General features: G+C 39.7%; 1 protein-coding gene across 1 annotated transcript in view; it reads right to left on the bottom strand.

The window, feature by feature from the left end:
• Positions 1 to 1,495: 1,495 nt before the first annotated feature.
• ATR (ATR checkpoint kinase) overlaps positions 1,496 to 17,894 on the bottom strand; it is a 79,404-nt gene continuing 63,005 nt past the window's right edge. Inside the window, exons 42-47 of the mRNA XM_074963836.1 lie at positions 14,939 to 15,089; positions 10,124 to 10,280; positions 9,752 to 9,905; positions 8,476 to 8,627; positions 5,325 to 5,430; positions 1,496 to 2,002 (exon numbers count right to left, since the gene is read on the bottom strand). Coding sequence (XP_074819937.1) covers positions 1,829 to 2,002; positions 5,325 to 5,430; positions 8,476 to 8,627; positions 9,752 to 9,905; positions 10,124 to 10,280; positions 14,939 to 15,089 — 894 coding nt within the window. The 3' untranslated portion in view covers positions 1,496 to 1,828. The remainder of the gene's footprint in view (positions 2,003 to 5,324; positions 5,431 to 8,475; positions 8,628 to 9,751; positions 9,906 to 10,123; positions 10,281 to 14,938; positions 15,090 to 17,894) is intronic.

Below are 17,894 nucleotides of genomic sequence, written 5' to 3'. Positions count from 1 at the left end.
AATTCTCTTTGACTTAAGTGGGAAATAACGGGGGCTAGAGAATTGCATCACATGGAAAAACCTACATGAAATGAATGGGAAATAGATTTGACAACAGCGGAGGAAACAAGGGGTTCTGTCCAGATACTAAAAGCACGGGGTCCTGTGCCTAAGCAATGACTCTGAGGGGCTGTTCCTTCTGCAGCAGCAATGGAGTCACTGTGCTAAAGATTCCTCTGACCACTTCTTCTCTATGTTTCCCCTTAATTCGATTTCATACTATGGCAGGCTGGGGCAAGGACATTAGTGCAGCTTCAGCATACATTAACATTTTGGCAGATTCCTCACATTGTGGTGGTGAACATGAGTTTGCCCCTCACCACCAGCAAAAAGATCTCTGTGCTGTGAAGGGACAATAACACAAAGACCCCTCAATCCCCTTACTTACAGAAGGATGGAGATCCGTGCGTGGAGGGGCTATTCTGTGCACAAATCCCAAGGAATGATTCTCTCCATTATATTACTCCTACTGCACCATACATGTTCATGACATTTCATAGACAAATACTAAAGCTCTGCCCAAAAGAGCTTCATTTAAGTTAGATAATACATATGCAAAGAGCAGGGAATTAGAATACAGACTATTTGATTACTTTCATTCAGATTATGTATGCCCCTTGTAATTCCAGATAGGGTCTTTTTTGGATGGGGGATGGGAAATGGGGACAGTAAAAATGGAGTATTATTTTCAAATAGTGCTCAGAGGCAATAATCATCATAGTATAACAAATTTCATTCTATTTGGGTTCTCAGTAGAAAGCTCTTAAAAGGGTTTCTGTGGGGGCTGAGGGCCGTCTCAAAGTAAGGTGGGGTTGAGTGCACAAAATGTTTTCTAGCACAGGGGAGGGATGTAAAAACAAGAAAGTACAAATAAAAGAAGAAAATTAAGGGCACGAATGATCTAAGTCACTTCAGAAGGCTAAATCAGGAAATGCTATTCTCTTCAGTTGGAGGAGTTTGTGGGGAATAAACCTGCCTCTTGGTGACACTCCATACTATGCTCTACTAGGTGGTTTAGAGGAATGAAAATAGGTCAAACAGGTGCCACCAGTTGATACAATAGTTTAAAATTCCTGGGGGCTTCCCATGAGCAATAGCAAAACTTCAGAAAAACCTCAGTGAGACTATCTTGCAAAAAAGTTTCTAGTTTTGGAAAACCGCTCTGAAATAGGTACATGAATACAACTACAGCTAAAAATCCCATTTCAACCATATTGATATAAAATTAATTTTATATACATTCTTTTTTTAATATCAATACTTGTCTTCTACAAAATAAATTAATTAGAAATAGAATAAGTGTCTCCCTCCCTAAAAATAAATAATATATATATATATAAAAATTTTTTATAAAGCTAATTTAGACCCTGCTCAGATATGGGAGTATACATACACATTCATAAATATTGTAGATGAATATAAAGTATATAGGAAACACACACCTGCATCGTTGAGATGACTGTATATTCTGTTTAATAGTTCATGTATTGTATTCTGTATATATAAAACAGTCTCCATAAATACAAATATCTATGTATAAATGTATGTATCTTCAAACTCATACAGTGCAATGAGTGTATTTATATATGTATACAATATACACAGCATATGTACTACAACTATATAGTATATATTACATAGGCTGCATATTAAGTTGTAATGTAGATATGCACAAAATCAGAAATCAAGAAAAGTAGTAATTCTAGAAAATAGTACAGTGACTAAAAGAATTCAACAACATTTTCTTTAAAAAAAATATTACAGCAGCATAAGTTTTGAAGGCAGTATTTCACATATATGGGGCCCAGCCCATGTACATCTGGCAGAGCAGGTTCTCATCGTTTGCTTCTTGAATAAGGTAATGAACATGCCCTTCAATAGACAAGGGCAATCCTTTTACCCGGTTCCTAGTCTTAATCACACCCTGTAGCCGCTGTTCTATGTCAAGGACATGAGTCTTGGCCTACAAACACGGAAAAAGAAAACTTAAAATTCACATGTCCATACATTTGTCACATCTGTAACAGTTTCTGTTCTTTCAAATAAAGTTTTGGCCAATTACAGCATGTATTCTAGATCCCACATAAACAGATTTAATATCCAAATATCTATGAACTTTTTCTCAAAATAGTTTGACGAAAATGAACAAAGTAAATCATTCTCAAGGACTGATTGCTTGTTGGGCAAGCTATAGCCTTAGCATTAATCTTACAGCTAGAACTTATCAAAGATTGAATAAACTATTGCACAACCTCTTGAAACAGGTAGTAATAAAATGTGTTTTATTTGATATAAATCCTTTTGTTATCACAACATGTATATGGCTCAGTAACAAAGAGGCCAAGAGTCAACTGTAGTTAAAAACGTTCAGACATATTACGTTCAGAAAAGCAATTTTTTACCAGACAATGGTGGGATTATTGTTTTTTTGACTGATTTTTCTGATGTGGGCCAGATTGTGTTTTCCTCTGATTTCAAAAAATGAGTCTGCAAGTTTGAACCGGACTTGAGCCAAATAAAGTATTTTGACTAATTCTCAACCATGAAAACAGGCAAAACACAACTATTATGCCATACACATTGTGAGGTCCCTTTCTTGGGTATCATCAGTTTTATCACCAACCAATGAGAATATACTCTCAACTTACACTGAAAGAAGCTATATATTCCTTAATAAGATCACTCATTCATTTATCTCATATATTGTATTACATACAAAAAAACTACATTAAAAGAACATCAAAAGACTAACAGCAAGGTCAAGCTCTTAAGTGTTAGGAAATGCCAGAATTAAAGTTAGCTGTACAAACTTACTTCAGTCCCCGTATACTAACGCAGCCCCTTTATGATACAGATTTTAATTACATGCTTGATGCTGCTCACATACCCTTTCCCCCCCCGACACGATCTCATTCAGTGCACATGACAGACCTGTTCTGAGGATGATGAATCAGGGTTCTGAAGTGAAAGAGACTGTTGTCTGTAGGGCCCCTGCCTCATTTGTTGCAGAAGTTAGAGGGTAGGCTGGTTTCAGCTTAAGGCATTTGAACACTGCTCTGGAGGACAGAATTCTACTATCCCTGTCTGTGCCACAGACTTTCTATGTGATGCTAGCCAAGTCACTTAAACCAGAATTTTCACAGGTGATCATGAACTGTATGTTTCTCATTTTCAGGGTGACTAACTTGTGAGCTATAGCTCATGAAAGCTTATCCTCAAATAAATTTGTTAGTCTCTAAGGTGCCACAAATACTCCTCTTCTTTTTGTCTTCTAGATACTACTTTTCTCCACTCTCTTCTCTCCTTTTAGCCCATGCCTTTCCTGTACTGCTTATAAATGTTGTCGCTGAACTATTGAACCTAGGTATTTGAACTTCTGTACCTTTGATGGTGGCTGACCCCCACAAACTCACAGTCCTGTTGTCTTCCTGCAAGATATCACTGAATCTACACACTGCAAGATATTGAATCTATAAACATACAGTTTTATTTCTGCTGATTTTCATACTATTTCTTTCAAGTACACACCTCCATCTTCTTCCACTTCCTCTTTGTTCTCCTGCACAAGCACTACATTATTTACAAAAAGTATGCACCAAGGTGCCAGTCTCTGGATGTTTTCTGTAAGTGATTCAAGCACCAACGTGAATACAAAGGGGGTTAGTGCCATGTCTTGATGGACTCTGACTCTTACTGGAAACGGGTGAGTTTCTCCATATGGCCTTCAAACTGTAGTAACAGCATCCATGTATATGTCCTGGATGAGTCTGATACATGAAGACTTATCTGTTTCATTCTTATACAGATGACTTATCTCGGAATGTGGCATAAGCCTTCTCAACATCAATGAATACTACGTGCAGGGTTTTTCTTTTTTCTCGCTATATTTTTCCACAAACAATCTTAATGCAACATAGTATCCACTGTTGACTTGCTTGCCACAACTCCAAACTGACTGTCACAGATTTTACTTCTCTTCGTAATCTCTTATCAATAACTTTGTGCTGAAAATATGTAATTTCAGAAATTAGCTAGAGACCCTTCTAAATTAGCTGTACAAATTAGCAGGGCATATTTCCCAAAAATATAAAGTCAGTTTAACAGACGCTGATAGTAGCAACATGCCTACAGATAATTCACAGATTTCGGAAAAGGGCAGCAGTTTAAACTCACACTGCCTATGTGTAGCTCAGGCTCAATTACCACAGATTATCCCTTTGAGCCACCCAGCTACTGTGACAATAAGATGTCTGGTAACCTTCTTGCCATAGTCTTGCTACTTATGGACATTTCAATCTCTTTTGGCCCATAGCTCTCTAGAAAGGTAACATCTTCCTTTAATAAGATTTTTAATATTGCTTCCTCAAAGGGCAGTGCTTTAGGTGAGATAAATGTCAAGTGACTGAGATCAGTTGAGGAATAATTAGAGCCATAGTTTGAGCCCTAGACGTGCAGTGTGCGTGCATGCACATACATACACACGCCCCTGATTTTGTAAAATGCTGGGGTTTTGTTGGGGGTGGGGAGGACCATATCTTGGAATCTCTTGCTTATATTATCCAAATTTAGATCATGAACTCTAGCCAGCATCCCCATGAGGCACAGAAATTTTCAAGACAATCCATGTAAGCGTGTGAATTTTATAGTACTTAGAAGAGTGGACCTTTAAACAGACAATGCTGCTCAACCATAACTATTGCAGAGCTGGCGCTCCCTAATAATGTTCTTTTAATGTAGTTTTATATGTGTAACTTACTAGGTTGTTAAAAGAGCAAGAGATTCCATTCCAGACTCAGAGCAAGAGAGTGGGTTCCATTCCACATTCTGAAGGGGACTGTGTTCTAGTGGGTTAAGATACACTGATGGTAGAAACAGTGGAATCCATAACACAGACAGGGCTCAAGTGGTATCATCACCATGTCATCTAGTAGCTTTGGATAACATGTTGGTAAAAATGCATGAACCCTCTTTACACTACAGCTTCCATGGCAGGTGGAACTGCAATTATAGGTCCTAATTTTACCAGTATAGACACAGCGTTAGAGAATGATGCTAAAAAGGTACAGTAGGTCTCATGAAGGTTTTTATTGAAATATCAGTCTAATATTTTAAGGATTAAACAATAGCAAAGAGATCATGAATAAAAAACAGCTACAACAGGTTTAGAAGAAAAAACCCAGGAAAGTAAAGCTTTGCATAAATTAGACCAAAACAATTGATGATACTGTGAAATATAAAATAATGAAATGTTAGTTCTAGAGTAGATCAAACTTCTTGCAACTGACCTTTTCATTGACAACTTCACCAGTTTCATTCACCTGTGCTTTTGTATGACCTTTCACTGGTTTACTCCACTCTACAAGGGGATCATGGATAAAAGTCTTCAAGACACTAAAAACATACAAACAAAAAAAGTGTTCATTGTGTGGGAAATGATTAGTTATAAACTTTTGACCATGACAAATTAAATAGAATCTTTTGACTACTAACTTTAATTGTTAAAATGCAAGACAGACACTCTGTTTGCTAAAATAAAACATTACTACTTAATATTAATAATTAATAACCTGTTTCAGAGTAACAGCCGTGGTAGTCTGTATTCGCAAATGAAAAGGAGTACTCGTGGCACCTTAGAGACTAACCAATTTATTTGAGCATAAGCTTTTGTGAGCTACAGCTGTAGCTCACGAAAGCTTATGCTCAAATAAATTGGTTAGTCTCTAAGGTGCCACGAGTACTCCTTTTCTTTTTAATTAATAACCTATAATTTTTTATTTCCTAAAGGAAGGAAAAACATTAGCGAAGACCCTCCTTTTATTTTAAAGAGTCTATTTCCTTTACAGTTCTCTCTAAAGTATCACTACTGGTAATTTCATAAAGGTTAGCTTTGTCCATGACTGCAGTTATAAACAACACAACTATTTTTTTGAATCAGATCTTGTATCCTCTAACAGCAGCTTTTGCAATTAAAATAACAGAGCATACCTTTCAGAAGGCAGTTAAAATAATGGTTTTATTACTCATCCGGATAGGTTAGTGGAACAGTAATGTAACTGACAGCCCTCAGAACATGAGCTATCTTCCATGTTTCTCTGAGTAAAGCTCTTAAATTTGTTCTCAAGTTAATGCAAAACTAGTCAGTGTAAGCAATTTTGCTACCAACAGTCTAGTGAAATATGTAGCAAGTGTGTGGCAACTCCAGGAAGTAAAAGCAGATTATAGAACATGCAATTTAAGCATGAATCCTCGACAGATTCCTAGTCTGTACTACAATTAATCCATCATGATCTAAATATTGGCAGGCCAAATGCTCAGAAATGGGATACAAGCACAAAGGAATAAAGACACTCTATGCCTGTCATCACTACTGAGCATCACTGATTCAGCTCACAATGGATCAAATTCTGGTGCCCTTAACCAAACAAAACTTACATTTATTTAATGGACATTTTGTGTAATGAAGGACTCCACAGTTTGACAACAAGTGATTATTGCCAATTTAATGAGAAATGCTACTCTTCATAGCTCCCCAAAAATTCTTTCAATAAGGTTACTTTTATCTGTTGCTAGCTTTAAAAAACACATGAAACTCTTTGACATAATGTTTTCTAGAGAAAAATTAAATGATTCTTTTAACATGCAACAATACCACCACAAACAAAATTAACATTTGTTAAACAGAACTGAAGAAAACCTGTCAACAAATCAATGGTCTCCATTTATCCCCTATGCCTGGACTTCAGTTTGAAAAAATGTGGGAGTCAGCATTCAGCCAAATTTTTATGCCACTTGTGATAGAGGTGCACACTGTGCATACAGAGCTGAGGCTGGGAAGGAGGATCATCTCTCTCCAGCAGCCGCAGCTGGGCAAAGTCGCCTCTTTCTCTGGCTGCCGCAGTCCTGTACATCCCAAATTCCCACTGCCCCCTCCCACCTACCCCCTATTGCCCCCAAGGCCACCACGTCACCTTACATGTGTGTCTTCTCCAGGGTTCAGGCACCTAATTAGTGGAGCCATGCCTGTGTGGCTCCACTAATTAGGTGGGTGGCCCTTCATTCTCTCGTGTGCGGCCGCCCACGTGCGCACCTTAGAGGGAACTATCCGTGGATCACCAGTGGTCCGCAGACCACAGTTTGAGAACCTCTGATTCAAATGAACTGTAAAAATGGGATATCTCTGTATTCATCTCTCTTTGAAATGTATACCAAATAATGTGTGAATGGTGGAGGAACAAGCAAATCGGTTTATGTTAATTCTATAGCTGAGTACCGGTGATGGACCTCCTTCAAAGTCATGCTAATTACCTTTTGAACTCCCAACTTGTCACAAGACATGAAATTGTATAAAAGATCCTTGGGTCCTGATTCTGTCATCTCAGATCTGCTTAGGCTTCATCAGGGGAAGTTTGAGTCACAAAACTGAGGTCCCAGTTATACTGGTACACCCTGAATACAATATTTGGACATTGGACTATAACCTATGAACTATTTCTGAAAGAACTCTTTGCTACTACAAAGCTCACCATCTATGCTATGAATCTGAACCTCAATTAATTGAACTCTCTCTCTCGCTATACACATATTTATCTTTTAACCATACTTTGTCTCTGTAGATTTTTAATACATTTTAGTTTAGTTAATAAGAATTGGCTGTAGCATGTATTTGGGTAAGATCTGAAACATTCATTAACCTGGGAGGTAATGTGTCCGATCCTTTGGGATTGGCAGAACCTTTTCTTTTATATGATGAAATAAGATTTACAGAAATTTTCATCATATTTGACGTGGGTACGTGGATGGAGGCCTGAGGCTGGATCACTTTAAGGGAATTGTGTTGTTTGGACTTCTGAGTAACCAGTAAGGTAATAAAAAAGCTGTTTTATGCTGGCTTGGTAAACCTAAGTTGTGGAATATCCACCAGCTTTACGGGGATTGTCTGCCCCATTCTTTGCAATTCACCCTAATTGAGTGATCATAGCTGGCCCCCATTGGGACCCTAGTCACAGCTTTCTCAAACAGGCAGCCAAGGATTCCCCCAGTATCTGAGAAGAGCAATGCAGCTGAGGATCTAGCTCAAAAGAACTAAACAGAAGAGGGTTAAAGCAGAGACAATTTGAGGTAAATAAAAGATAAGCAAAGTTATATTTTGAGAACAACCAGAAATTTAGTATAAGACGGTAAAACTTCTATCCACAGTAAACCTTGGTACTTTTTCTTATTACCAGTTAGAAAGTAACTCTACAGTTAACAAGATGTGTTGACTAGCTATACTGTTTTATACACAAAGTGCATGTCAGACTCAATCTGTGCTACTGGAAGAGGATTTTTTTCTCTCCCCAAAAGAACTGGCTCAGGGACCAGCAGTTAACATTTTAAGTTTATATCATAAACTAGATAATTTTATTATTAAAACATCAAATACTGATTGTTATGTACCTCATTAGAGGTTCTCTTTGATCACGCATTAGCCTCATTGTGACTTCACAAGCTCTTCGGAAGAGACCTTCTGTCCCCATTGGACCCATTCCATTGACCATATTATGTGTGAGGCGAAAAGGTACAATTTCTGGAACTTCAAAAGTTTCCCCCTGCAAATTAATAAAAAGTTAATTAAATGTGAAGTTCACTTCAGAACACTTTTTCTGATTTATTATTTCTATAAAGTTTCTTTTCCAAATTGTATGTCAGCCCACTGCAGGCCAAACAACTAACTTATCTTGCCTAACTATTACCATTAGAGTATACCAAATTCAGGTGATTCTGGCATAGATTTGAATTGGTTTATGTCAGCATTGCTTCTGGAGGTCTCATCTTAGCTAGCAGACATTTGGCCAAATCACAAGTCCATCTCACCATTTAGGAAAATTTGGCATGAGCAAAGGATTGACGATAGATATGGGATATAGAATAATAAAGGTGACAAAGACTAGGAGTTTGGTGAAAGGCTGATGAGAACTACCTAAAATTCTTTAATGTTTTCTGTTTTAAATCATACATTGGCTTTCAAGATTTAAATTTTATCTTTGTTCCACTACCTCAGGCAAGTTCTGATGATAGTTTTAAAATTCTCATTATTCTCATAATTTAGAGATACTTAGTCAAAACATTTTGTTTGTTTTAAAAACAAGGTCGAATAGGACCAACAAGGCCAAATGGTTGGCACTGAAGATGTAACAGGGGAACTAGTTGAACAGGACCCATATTACATATTTCTGAATTAAACCAAACACCAACTAGATCTTCCAATAGAAATACCAAAACCCATTCTGGCCACAGTTAAAAAGAAAATGCCACTTTCTTCCACAGCAAATTCTCTTTTGAGTGACTGATGTACAAAACTACATTATCCACAACAGCAGTGAAAGAAAGAAAGACTAATTAGAATGTTTTGTAAACATCGAGTAAGTACTCTCATGTGTGCTGACATTTTAGTGCATCCAAAGAAAGCTCACGTGATGTTGCCTGAACAAAAGACTGCTTTAATTATCAAGGCATACAGGACAATAATGCCTTTGTGTAAGATTTTTTTCCCCACTGATATATAGGTTTATATATTCTAAAACATCTGAATAAGAACACAATGGTATATGGATATCTTGGTAGATATTCAGAGTCTCAAAGTGAAAGAAATACTGAAAAAGCTGGAGAGATTTGTGGATTTTGAACTTACAAGTGTTTAAAAAATAAGCAAGATCAGCAAGACATTTCCTACCTTATTGAACAAACAGTTGAAGTCCACATGCACACATTCACCAGTCAAAGAATCAAAAAGAATATTTTCACCATGGCGGTCTCCCAAACCCAGTATGTAACCAACCATTGACATCACTGCTGTGGAACGACAATAGGCTGATCTGCTACTGTACCTACAGAAAATAAGGATCCAATGTAAAAACCTAGGATCACTTGCCCTTGCACAACCTTTTAGACAATGTAGAGCTTTTAAATAACTTTTGTGCTCTATGTGAAAAGCTCCAGTCTTATCTTGTTTAGTACATACTTCATTTTCTATCTGCTTTATCTTCATTTACATTTTGTGAAAATAAACTAGTGTCATTAAACTACCATGATCACAGCAACTGACCATAAAGTAGGATCAGGGAATGTTCTCAGAAACCATTCATAAAAAATAGGAGGATGTCGGGGCAGAAGAGTTTCTTTGAACATTTTCAGCTTTTCAGTTAAAGGTGCTGACTTTGGAAGCATGTGTTGACGTAGCTCCTTTCCAGTCATATACACTCCTGTAAAAGATTTCAATCAGATGTAACAAACCAAGTCTTATATATGGTGTCCCCCCAACTACTATTTAGAGTTCATCAAGTGTAGCCTAAAATACCAAAATTAGAACAGGTTTTACTGTTTTAATTAAATTAATATTAAAAAAGTATTGGCAACTCAGGAAAAAAGGCAGTCGTGCAAGCACATTACAAATTCAGATCTTGGCTGAGCCAGGTTACATGAAGTAAACAAATTGCCTTCCACTATAAAATCCCTATGATCCATTAATCATGCCAGTTGACGCATGTGAAAGAAAAAGCCTCTATTGTCATCTGCAGCTCAAAAAATTTTGAGTGCTGTGTGGTTGATCCAGATGAAGTACAAAAAAAGTAGGGCTGTCAAGTGATTAAAAAAATTTATCGCGATTAAAAGAAATTAACAGCGCGATTAATCGCGCTGTTAAACAACAATAGAATACTATTTATTTTAAATATTTTTGGATGTTTGCTACATTTTCAAATATATTACTTCAATTACCACACAGAATACAAAGTGTACAGCACTCACTGTATTTTTTAATTACAAATATTTACACTGTAAAAAACAAAATAATTGTATTTTTCAATTCACCTCATAGAAGTACTGTAGTGCAGGGGTGGGCAAACTTTTTGGCCCAAGGGCCACATCTCGGTATGGAAATTGTATGGCGGGCCATAAATGCTCACAAAATTGGGGGTTGGGGTGCGGGAGGGGGTGAGGGCTCCAGCTGGGGCTGCGGGCACTGGGGTGGGGCCAGAAATGAGGAGTTCAGGGTGCGGGAGGGGGCTCTGGGCTGGGGCAGGGTGTTGGGATTCAGGGGGATGAGGGCTCCGGCTGGGGGTACGGGCTCTGGGGTAGGGCTGGAGATGAGGGGTTGGGGGTGCAGGAGGGTGCTCTGGGCTGAGACCAAGAGGTTCGGAGGGCGGGAGGGGGATCAGGGCTGGGGCAGGGGCTTGGGGCACAGGAGCAGTCAGCGGTGCAGGCTCCAGGCAGCACTTACCTCAAGCAGCTCCCAGAAGCAGCAACATATCCCCGCTCCAGCTCCTCCACAGAGGCACAGCCAGGCGCCTTGGCATGCTGTCCCATCTGCAGACGCTGCCCCTACAGCTCCCATTGGCCATGGTTCCAATGGGAGCTGTGGGGGCAGCGCTTAGGGTGGGGATGGCGTGTGGAGCCCGCTGGCTGCCCCTATGTGTAGAGTGGGGCAAGCCCCCAGCTGGAGTGCCAGAGCAGGGAAAGCCCCACCCTCCGCTCCCTGGTGGGAGTTTGAGGGCCAGATTAAAACATCTGAGGGGCCGGATATGGCTCCCAGGCCATAGTTTGCCCACCCCTGCTGTAGTGCAATCTCTTTATCATGAAAGTTGAATTTAAAAATGTAGAATTATGTTAAAAAAAACCCTGCATTCCAAAATAAAACAATGTAAAACTTTAGAGTTTGCAAGTTCACTCAGTCCTACTTCTTGGTCAGCCAATTACTCAGACAAACAAGGTTGGTTACAATTTGCAGGAGATAATTCTGCCTGTTTCTTGCTTACAATGTCACCTGAAAGTGAGAACAGGCGTTCATATGGCACGGTTGTAGCTGGCATTGCAAGATATTTACATGCCATCTGCACTAAAGATTCATATGTCCCTTCATGATTCAACCACCATTCCAGAGGACATGCTTCCATGATGATGATGGGTTCTCCTCGATAACGATCCACAGGAGTGCGGACTGATGCATGTTCATTTTCATCATCTGAATCAAATGCCACCAGCAGAAGGTTGATTTTCTTTTTTGGTGGTTTGGGTTCTATAGTTTAAGACTTCTAAAAGCATGCTCCACACCTCATCCCTCTCAGATTTTAGATGGCACTTCAGATTCTTAAACCTTGGGTCAAGTGCTGTAGCTATTTCTAGAAATCTCACATCAGTACCTTCTTTGCATTTTGTCAAATCTGCTGTGAAAGTGTTCTTAAAACCAACATGTGCTGGGTCATCATCCAAAACTGCTATAACATTAAATATATGCAGAATGTGGGTAAAACAGAGCAGGACACATACAATTTTTCGCCAAGGAGTTCAGTCACAAATTTAATTGACGCATTATTTTTTTAACAAGCATCATCAGCATGAAAGCATGTCCTGTGGAATGGTGGCCGAAGCATGGAAAGGGCATACGGATGTTTAGCATATCTGGCATGCAAATACCTTGCAGTGCTGGCTACAAAAGTGCCATGTGAACGCCTGTTCTCAGGTGACATTGTAAATAAGAAGTAGACAGCGGCATCTCCCGTCAGTGTAAACAAACTTGTTCGTCTTAGCAATTGGCAAAATAAGTAGGACTGAGTTGACTTGTAGGCTCTAAAGTTTCACACTGTTTTATTTTTGAGTGCAGTTATGTAACCAAAAAAAAAAATCTGCATTTGTAAGTTACACTTTCACAATGAAGAGATTGCACTTCAGTACTTGTATGAGGTGAATTGAAAAATACTATTTCTTTTGTTTATTATTTTTACAGTGTATATATTTGTAATCAAAAATAATATAAAGTGAGCACTGTGCACTTTGTATTCTGTGTTGTAATTGAAAATGATATTGAAAATGTAAAACAAAAATCCAAAAATATTTAATAAATTTCAATTGGTATTCTATTGTTATAAGTGTGATTAATCGTGATTAACTTTTTTAATCGTGATTAATTGTTTTGAGTTAATCGTGTGAGTTAACTGTGATTAATTGACAGCCCTAAAAAAAGTTTTTCCAATGGTCAACTTTGATTTTATTATGCTGCTCAATGTAAAGTTAAGTTTGTTGAAAAGCAAAGGATTCTGACTTTTCACTGGAAAGTCATTGTGGCAGTTAATTTGATAAATGATAAAAATGATTAAGATTAAAAACAAGCATCATAAAAGTGACAGGCAAAAAATAAGAATGGACATAAAACCTAAGACAAAATAAAAGCCAAGCATTATTTTGTTGCTTAGTACTGTACACATATTCCTTTTAATGACAACCAGCTTCAGCAGCAGTACTAGTGAAATAAGAATGGATTAAGAAGATTAAATTCTCAGCACTAAAAGAAAGCCACATAAGGTTTATCTTTGTGATGCCCTGAAAAACATTAATAGCAAGTTTAGATATTCTTGCATTTATGAATACAACAAAAAGTCTGCCAATGGTGTGCTGGTAATGGCTAAATACAATCTGCTGCATCTTCCCAGCATTCAGGACAAGATAAAGAAATTTCTTACAAGATAATTTTCTTCCTGCTGGAAGCTTCTCTCCTCATTCATAACGAATGGGAAATTCCTTCTGGGGGCTTGAGTTGAAGGACAGGGCTTAGTCCTGGAGCCTCTAGCAACAACACTGGAACATCTCCAAAGTCCACAGATGGGAGCCATTACCCATTTGTTATGAATTAGAAGAGAAGATGGGCAGCAGAATGAAATTATCACACCTTCTACAGCTCAGTTTTGTCTAGAAGTTTGGGGTCTGATCACTTGCTTTCTGTCTCATTTACTGAGAGCTACAATCACATCTAAACAAAGGCAGCATAAATCAGCCACATAACTCTCAGTTTGAGAGGTACTGTACAGCCTAGTAAGATAATGCATCACTGAGCTCATTTTTGCCTAAAATTTATAAATCTAAAAGATTTTCTATAAGTGTGTCACGGGGTGTATCAGCCCTGCACTAGTACAGCAGGGGTTAACCCTTCTATTTTAGCCTGGAGGCCATACACCCCCGGCTCTGCTGGGCATGCTCCAGCTGGAAGCAGGATATAAAAGCCAGCAGAGCAGCTCAGTCTGGGCTGACCTCCATGGGGAAGGAGGTGTGTTGCTAGCTCCTGAGGGAGGACCACCTGCACTCCAAGACATGGAGGCCAGCCAGTCAGATGTGGACCCCGACACACCAGCATGGGACGTTGCACAGAGGGGAGACACCGGAGAATCCCCGAGACAGAGAACCCCAGAGACTTGGGTAGGAAGTAACCCAGGAAAGTTTGGCAGGGAAACAGTTACAGAACCGGACCAAGGCTTGGCGTGTTTCGGTTGGAGCCCCGCCAAGCTGGTGGTGGGCAGCCCTGCCACCGATAGGGCCCTGCATTGGGACCCAGTGGAGAGGGTAAGCCCAGGTCCCCCTATCCTGGCCACCACCCACCCTAGGGTGGTGGTCCCACTCACCAGTATTACGGACTCTGGCCCTAGGCCACACTGCCCTGAGAGAGAGAGAGGGCCGATTCACCGACTCTGACCATTGGGCTGCACTGCCCAAATAATAAGGGCGGTAGTATGGACTCTGACCGCTAGGCCGCACTGCCCTGACAGCAAGGGGCTGAAGTATTAACTCTGGCCATTGGGCCACGCTGACCTAGGAGAAAGGGCTGTATTACGGACTCTGGACACTAGACCACACTGCCCTGAGAGTAAGGGTCGTATTAAGGACTAAGGCCACGAAGCTGCCCTGAGACGAGGGACAGCCCTTCCAACTAGACAGTGGGGCTGTGACGCACCTCTCACCGCCCCCGCCCCCTGCCCCCCTGGAGTGACGGAGTGTATCAGCCCTGCGACAACAACATATGCATCTCTACTTTATCTCATCTCCTTGCTCTTTGTCTGTCCCCCTCACATAAATTTTTATATACAAGTTTTTTTACCCTTCTCCTTGTACAGTTTGATCAGGATATTTCTTAGGCCAGCCGTGTTGTTCACCCATTCAATTATCCCACATTCATCATTTAGTGGAATAACTGCATAGGTTCGAATATGGAGTTCTCGCCTACGTGACTCGGCATCCTTTCTTAAGCACTATTTATAAAACAAAATAAATAACGTTACCAAATATCACCACAAACACAAGATCAAAATAAATTGATAACTTTAACCTCTTTATCCTGCTGGGGAGGGAACCCCAGTTATTAGGAAAAGCAAGGTAATAATAATGGGGGATTTGAGTATTAGAAATATAGATAGTTGTGTTTCTGATGACCAGGAGAATCACATGGTAAATTGCATGCTGGATACAAAGGTTGTAGATCTCATGAGACAACTAGACAGACTTATGTGCAATGCTGGGGACGAGCCAGTGGTCCTGGTACATTTAGTTATCAACGACATAGGAAAAGGTAGGAGAGAGGTCCCAGAGGCCAAATTTAGGCTGCTAGTAAGAGATTAAAGTGCAAGACCTCCAAGGTAGCATTCTCTGCAATGCTTCCTGTTCCATGCACAAGGCCAGAAAGACAAGCAGAACTACATGGTCTCAATGTGTGGATGAGATGATGGGGTAGGGAGGAGGGTTTTAGATTTACTAGGAACTGGGGAACCTTTTGGAAAAGGAGCAGCCTATACAGGAAGGATGGGCTCCACCTCAATCAAAATGGAACCAGACTGCTGGCATGTAAAATTAAAAAGGTTATAGAGGATTTTTTAAAATAAGGGCTGGGGGAAAGCTGACACGTGTGGAGAAGCATATGGTTTGGGAGGAGACATCCCTTAGGGATGAATTTATTAAAAGGGGAACTCTATATCCTAGTAAAAAGGATAGGAAAGAAATTGGTAAAGTACAGGTAGGAGCTAGTGAGGAACAGTCAAACATAAAAGAGTCCCATTTAAATATAACACATGAAAGCAAGCAACTGAATATTGACAAAAACGTACAAGTGCCTATATACAAAAAGTCTAAATACTAAGATGGTGAAGTAGGGTGCCTGGAATTAAATGAGGATATTGATATAGTAGGCATCACAGAAACTTGGTGCAACGAGGATTATCATCAATGGGACTCGGTAATATCAGGATACAAAATATATAGGAATGACAGAGTAGGCTACGCTGGTAGGGGAATGGCACTATATGGGAAAGAAAGCGTAGAATCAAATAAAGTAAAAATCGTAAATTAATCAAACTGTACCACAGAATCTCAATGGATAGAAATTCCATGCTTGAACAATAAGAGTATAGCAGTAGGAATATATTACCAAACACTTGACCGAGATGGTGACAGTGACTGTGAAATGCTCTGGAAGAGTAGAGAGGTTACAAAAACAGAAAACACAGTAATAATGGATGATTTCAACTATCCTCATATTGACTGTCATCTCAGGGATAGAGAGATAAAATTTCTGGACAATGTAAATGCCTGGTTCTTGGAGCAGCTTGTCCTGGAACTCACAAGAGGAAAGGCAATTCTTGATTTAGTCCTAAGTGGAGCACAGGATCTGGTCTAGGAGTAGGCAGTTGAACTTTTTAGCGATAGTGTCCGTAATGTAATTAAATTTAAACATCGGGGGGGGGGGAAGGGGGGAAGAGGTTTGCCAAAGAAATTACCACAGTAGCATTTAGCTTCAGAAAGGGGAACTATACAAAAATGGGGAAGCCAGTTAAATGGAAATAAAAAGGAATAGTAACAAGGGTGAAATGCCTGCAAATGGCATGTAGACTACTTAAAAACACCGTAACAGAGGCTCAAACTAAATGCATACCCCAAATAAATAAAAACCCAAAAACCAGTAAGACAAAAAATGCCACCATAGCTAATCAGCAGAGTAAAAAAGGTGGTTAGAGGCAAAAAGGTATTCTTTAAAAATCGAGAATCAAATCCTACTGAGGAAAATAGAAAGGAACATGATCCCGGAAAGTCAAGTGTAAAAGTATTAAGAGGCAGGCCAAGAAAGAATTTGAAAAGAAAAATTTTAAGTGCATCAGAAGCACGAAGCCGGCAAATCAGTCAGTGGGGCTACTAGGACAGTTGAGGTGCTAAAGGAGCACTGAAGGACGACAAGGCCATTGCAGTGAAGCTAAATGAATTCTTTGCATTGGTCTTCATTGCAGACGATGTGGGGAAGATTCCCACTCCTGAGCCATTCTTTATAGTTGACAAATCTGAGGAACTGTCCCAGAGCGACGTGTCAATAGAGGAGGTTTTAGAACAAACTGATAAACTAAACAGTAATAAGTCACCAGGACCACATTCACCCAAGAGTTCAGAAGAAACTATTGCAGAACTAGTAACTATAGTATGTAACCCATCCCTTAAAATCAGCCTCTGTACCAGATAACTGGAGGATAGCTAAGGTAATATGATTTATTTAAAAAGACTCCAGAGGCAAAACTGGCGATTACAGGTCAGTAAAGCCTAACTTCAGTACCAGGCAAACTGGTTGAAACTATAGTAAAAAACAGAATTATCAGAAACAAACACGATCTGCTGGGGAAGAGTCTCCCTTTGTAAAGGAAAATCATGCCTCACCAATCTATTAGAATTCTTTGAGGGCGACAACAAACATGTGTAACAGGGTGATCCAGCTGATATAGTGTACATGGGTTTTTAAGAAAGCCTTTGACAATATCCCTCACCAATGGCTCTTAAGCAAACTAAGGGCTTGTCTACATTGGCACTTTACAGCGCTGCAACTTTCTCGCTCAGGGATATGAAAAAACACCCCGCTGAGCTCAGCAAGTTTCAGCACTGTAAAGCGCCAGTGTAGACAGTGCACCAGCGCTGGGAGCCGCGCTCCCAGTGCTGGTAGCTATGCCCCTTATGGAGGTGGTTTTTTTAGAGCGCTGGGAGAGCTTTCTTCCAGTGCTCTGCCACGACTACACAAGCCACATTAA

The sequence above is a fragment of the Natator depressus genome, chromosome 9 (assembly GCF_965152275.1).
Source record: "Natator depressus isolate rNatDep1 chromosome 9, rNatDep2.hap1, whole genome shotgun sequence".
Classification (NCBI taxonomy): Eukaryota; Metazoa; Chordata; order Testudines; family Cheloniidae; genus Natator; species Natator depressus.
Note: the sequence above shows the minus strand (reverse complement) of the source record. Positions and strands in the feature narration are given on the sequence as shown.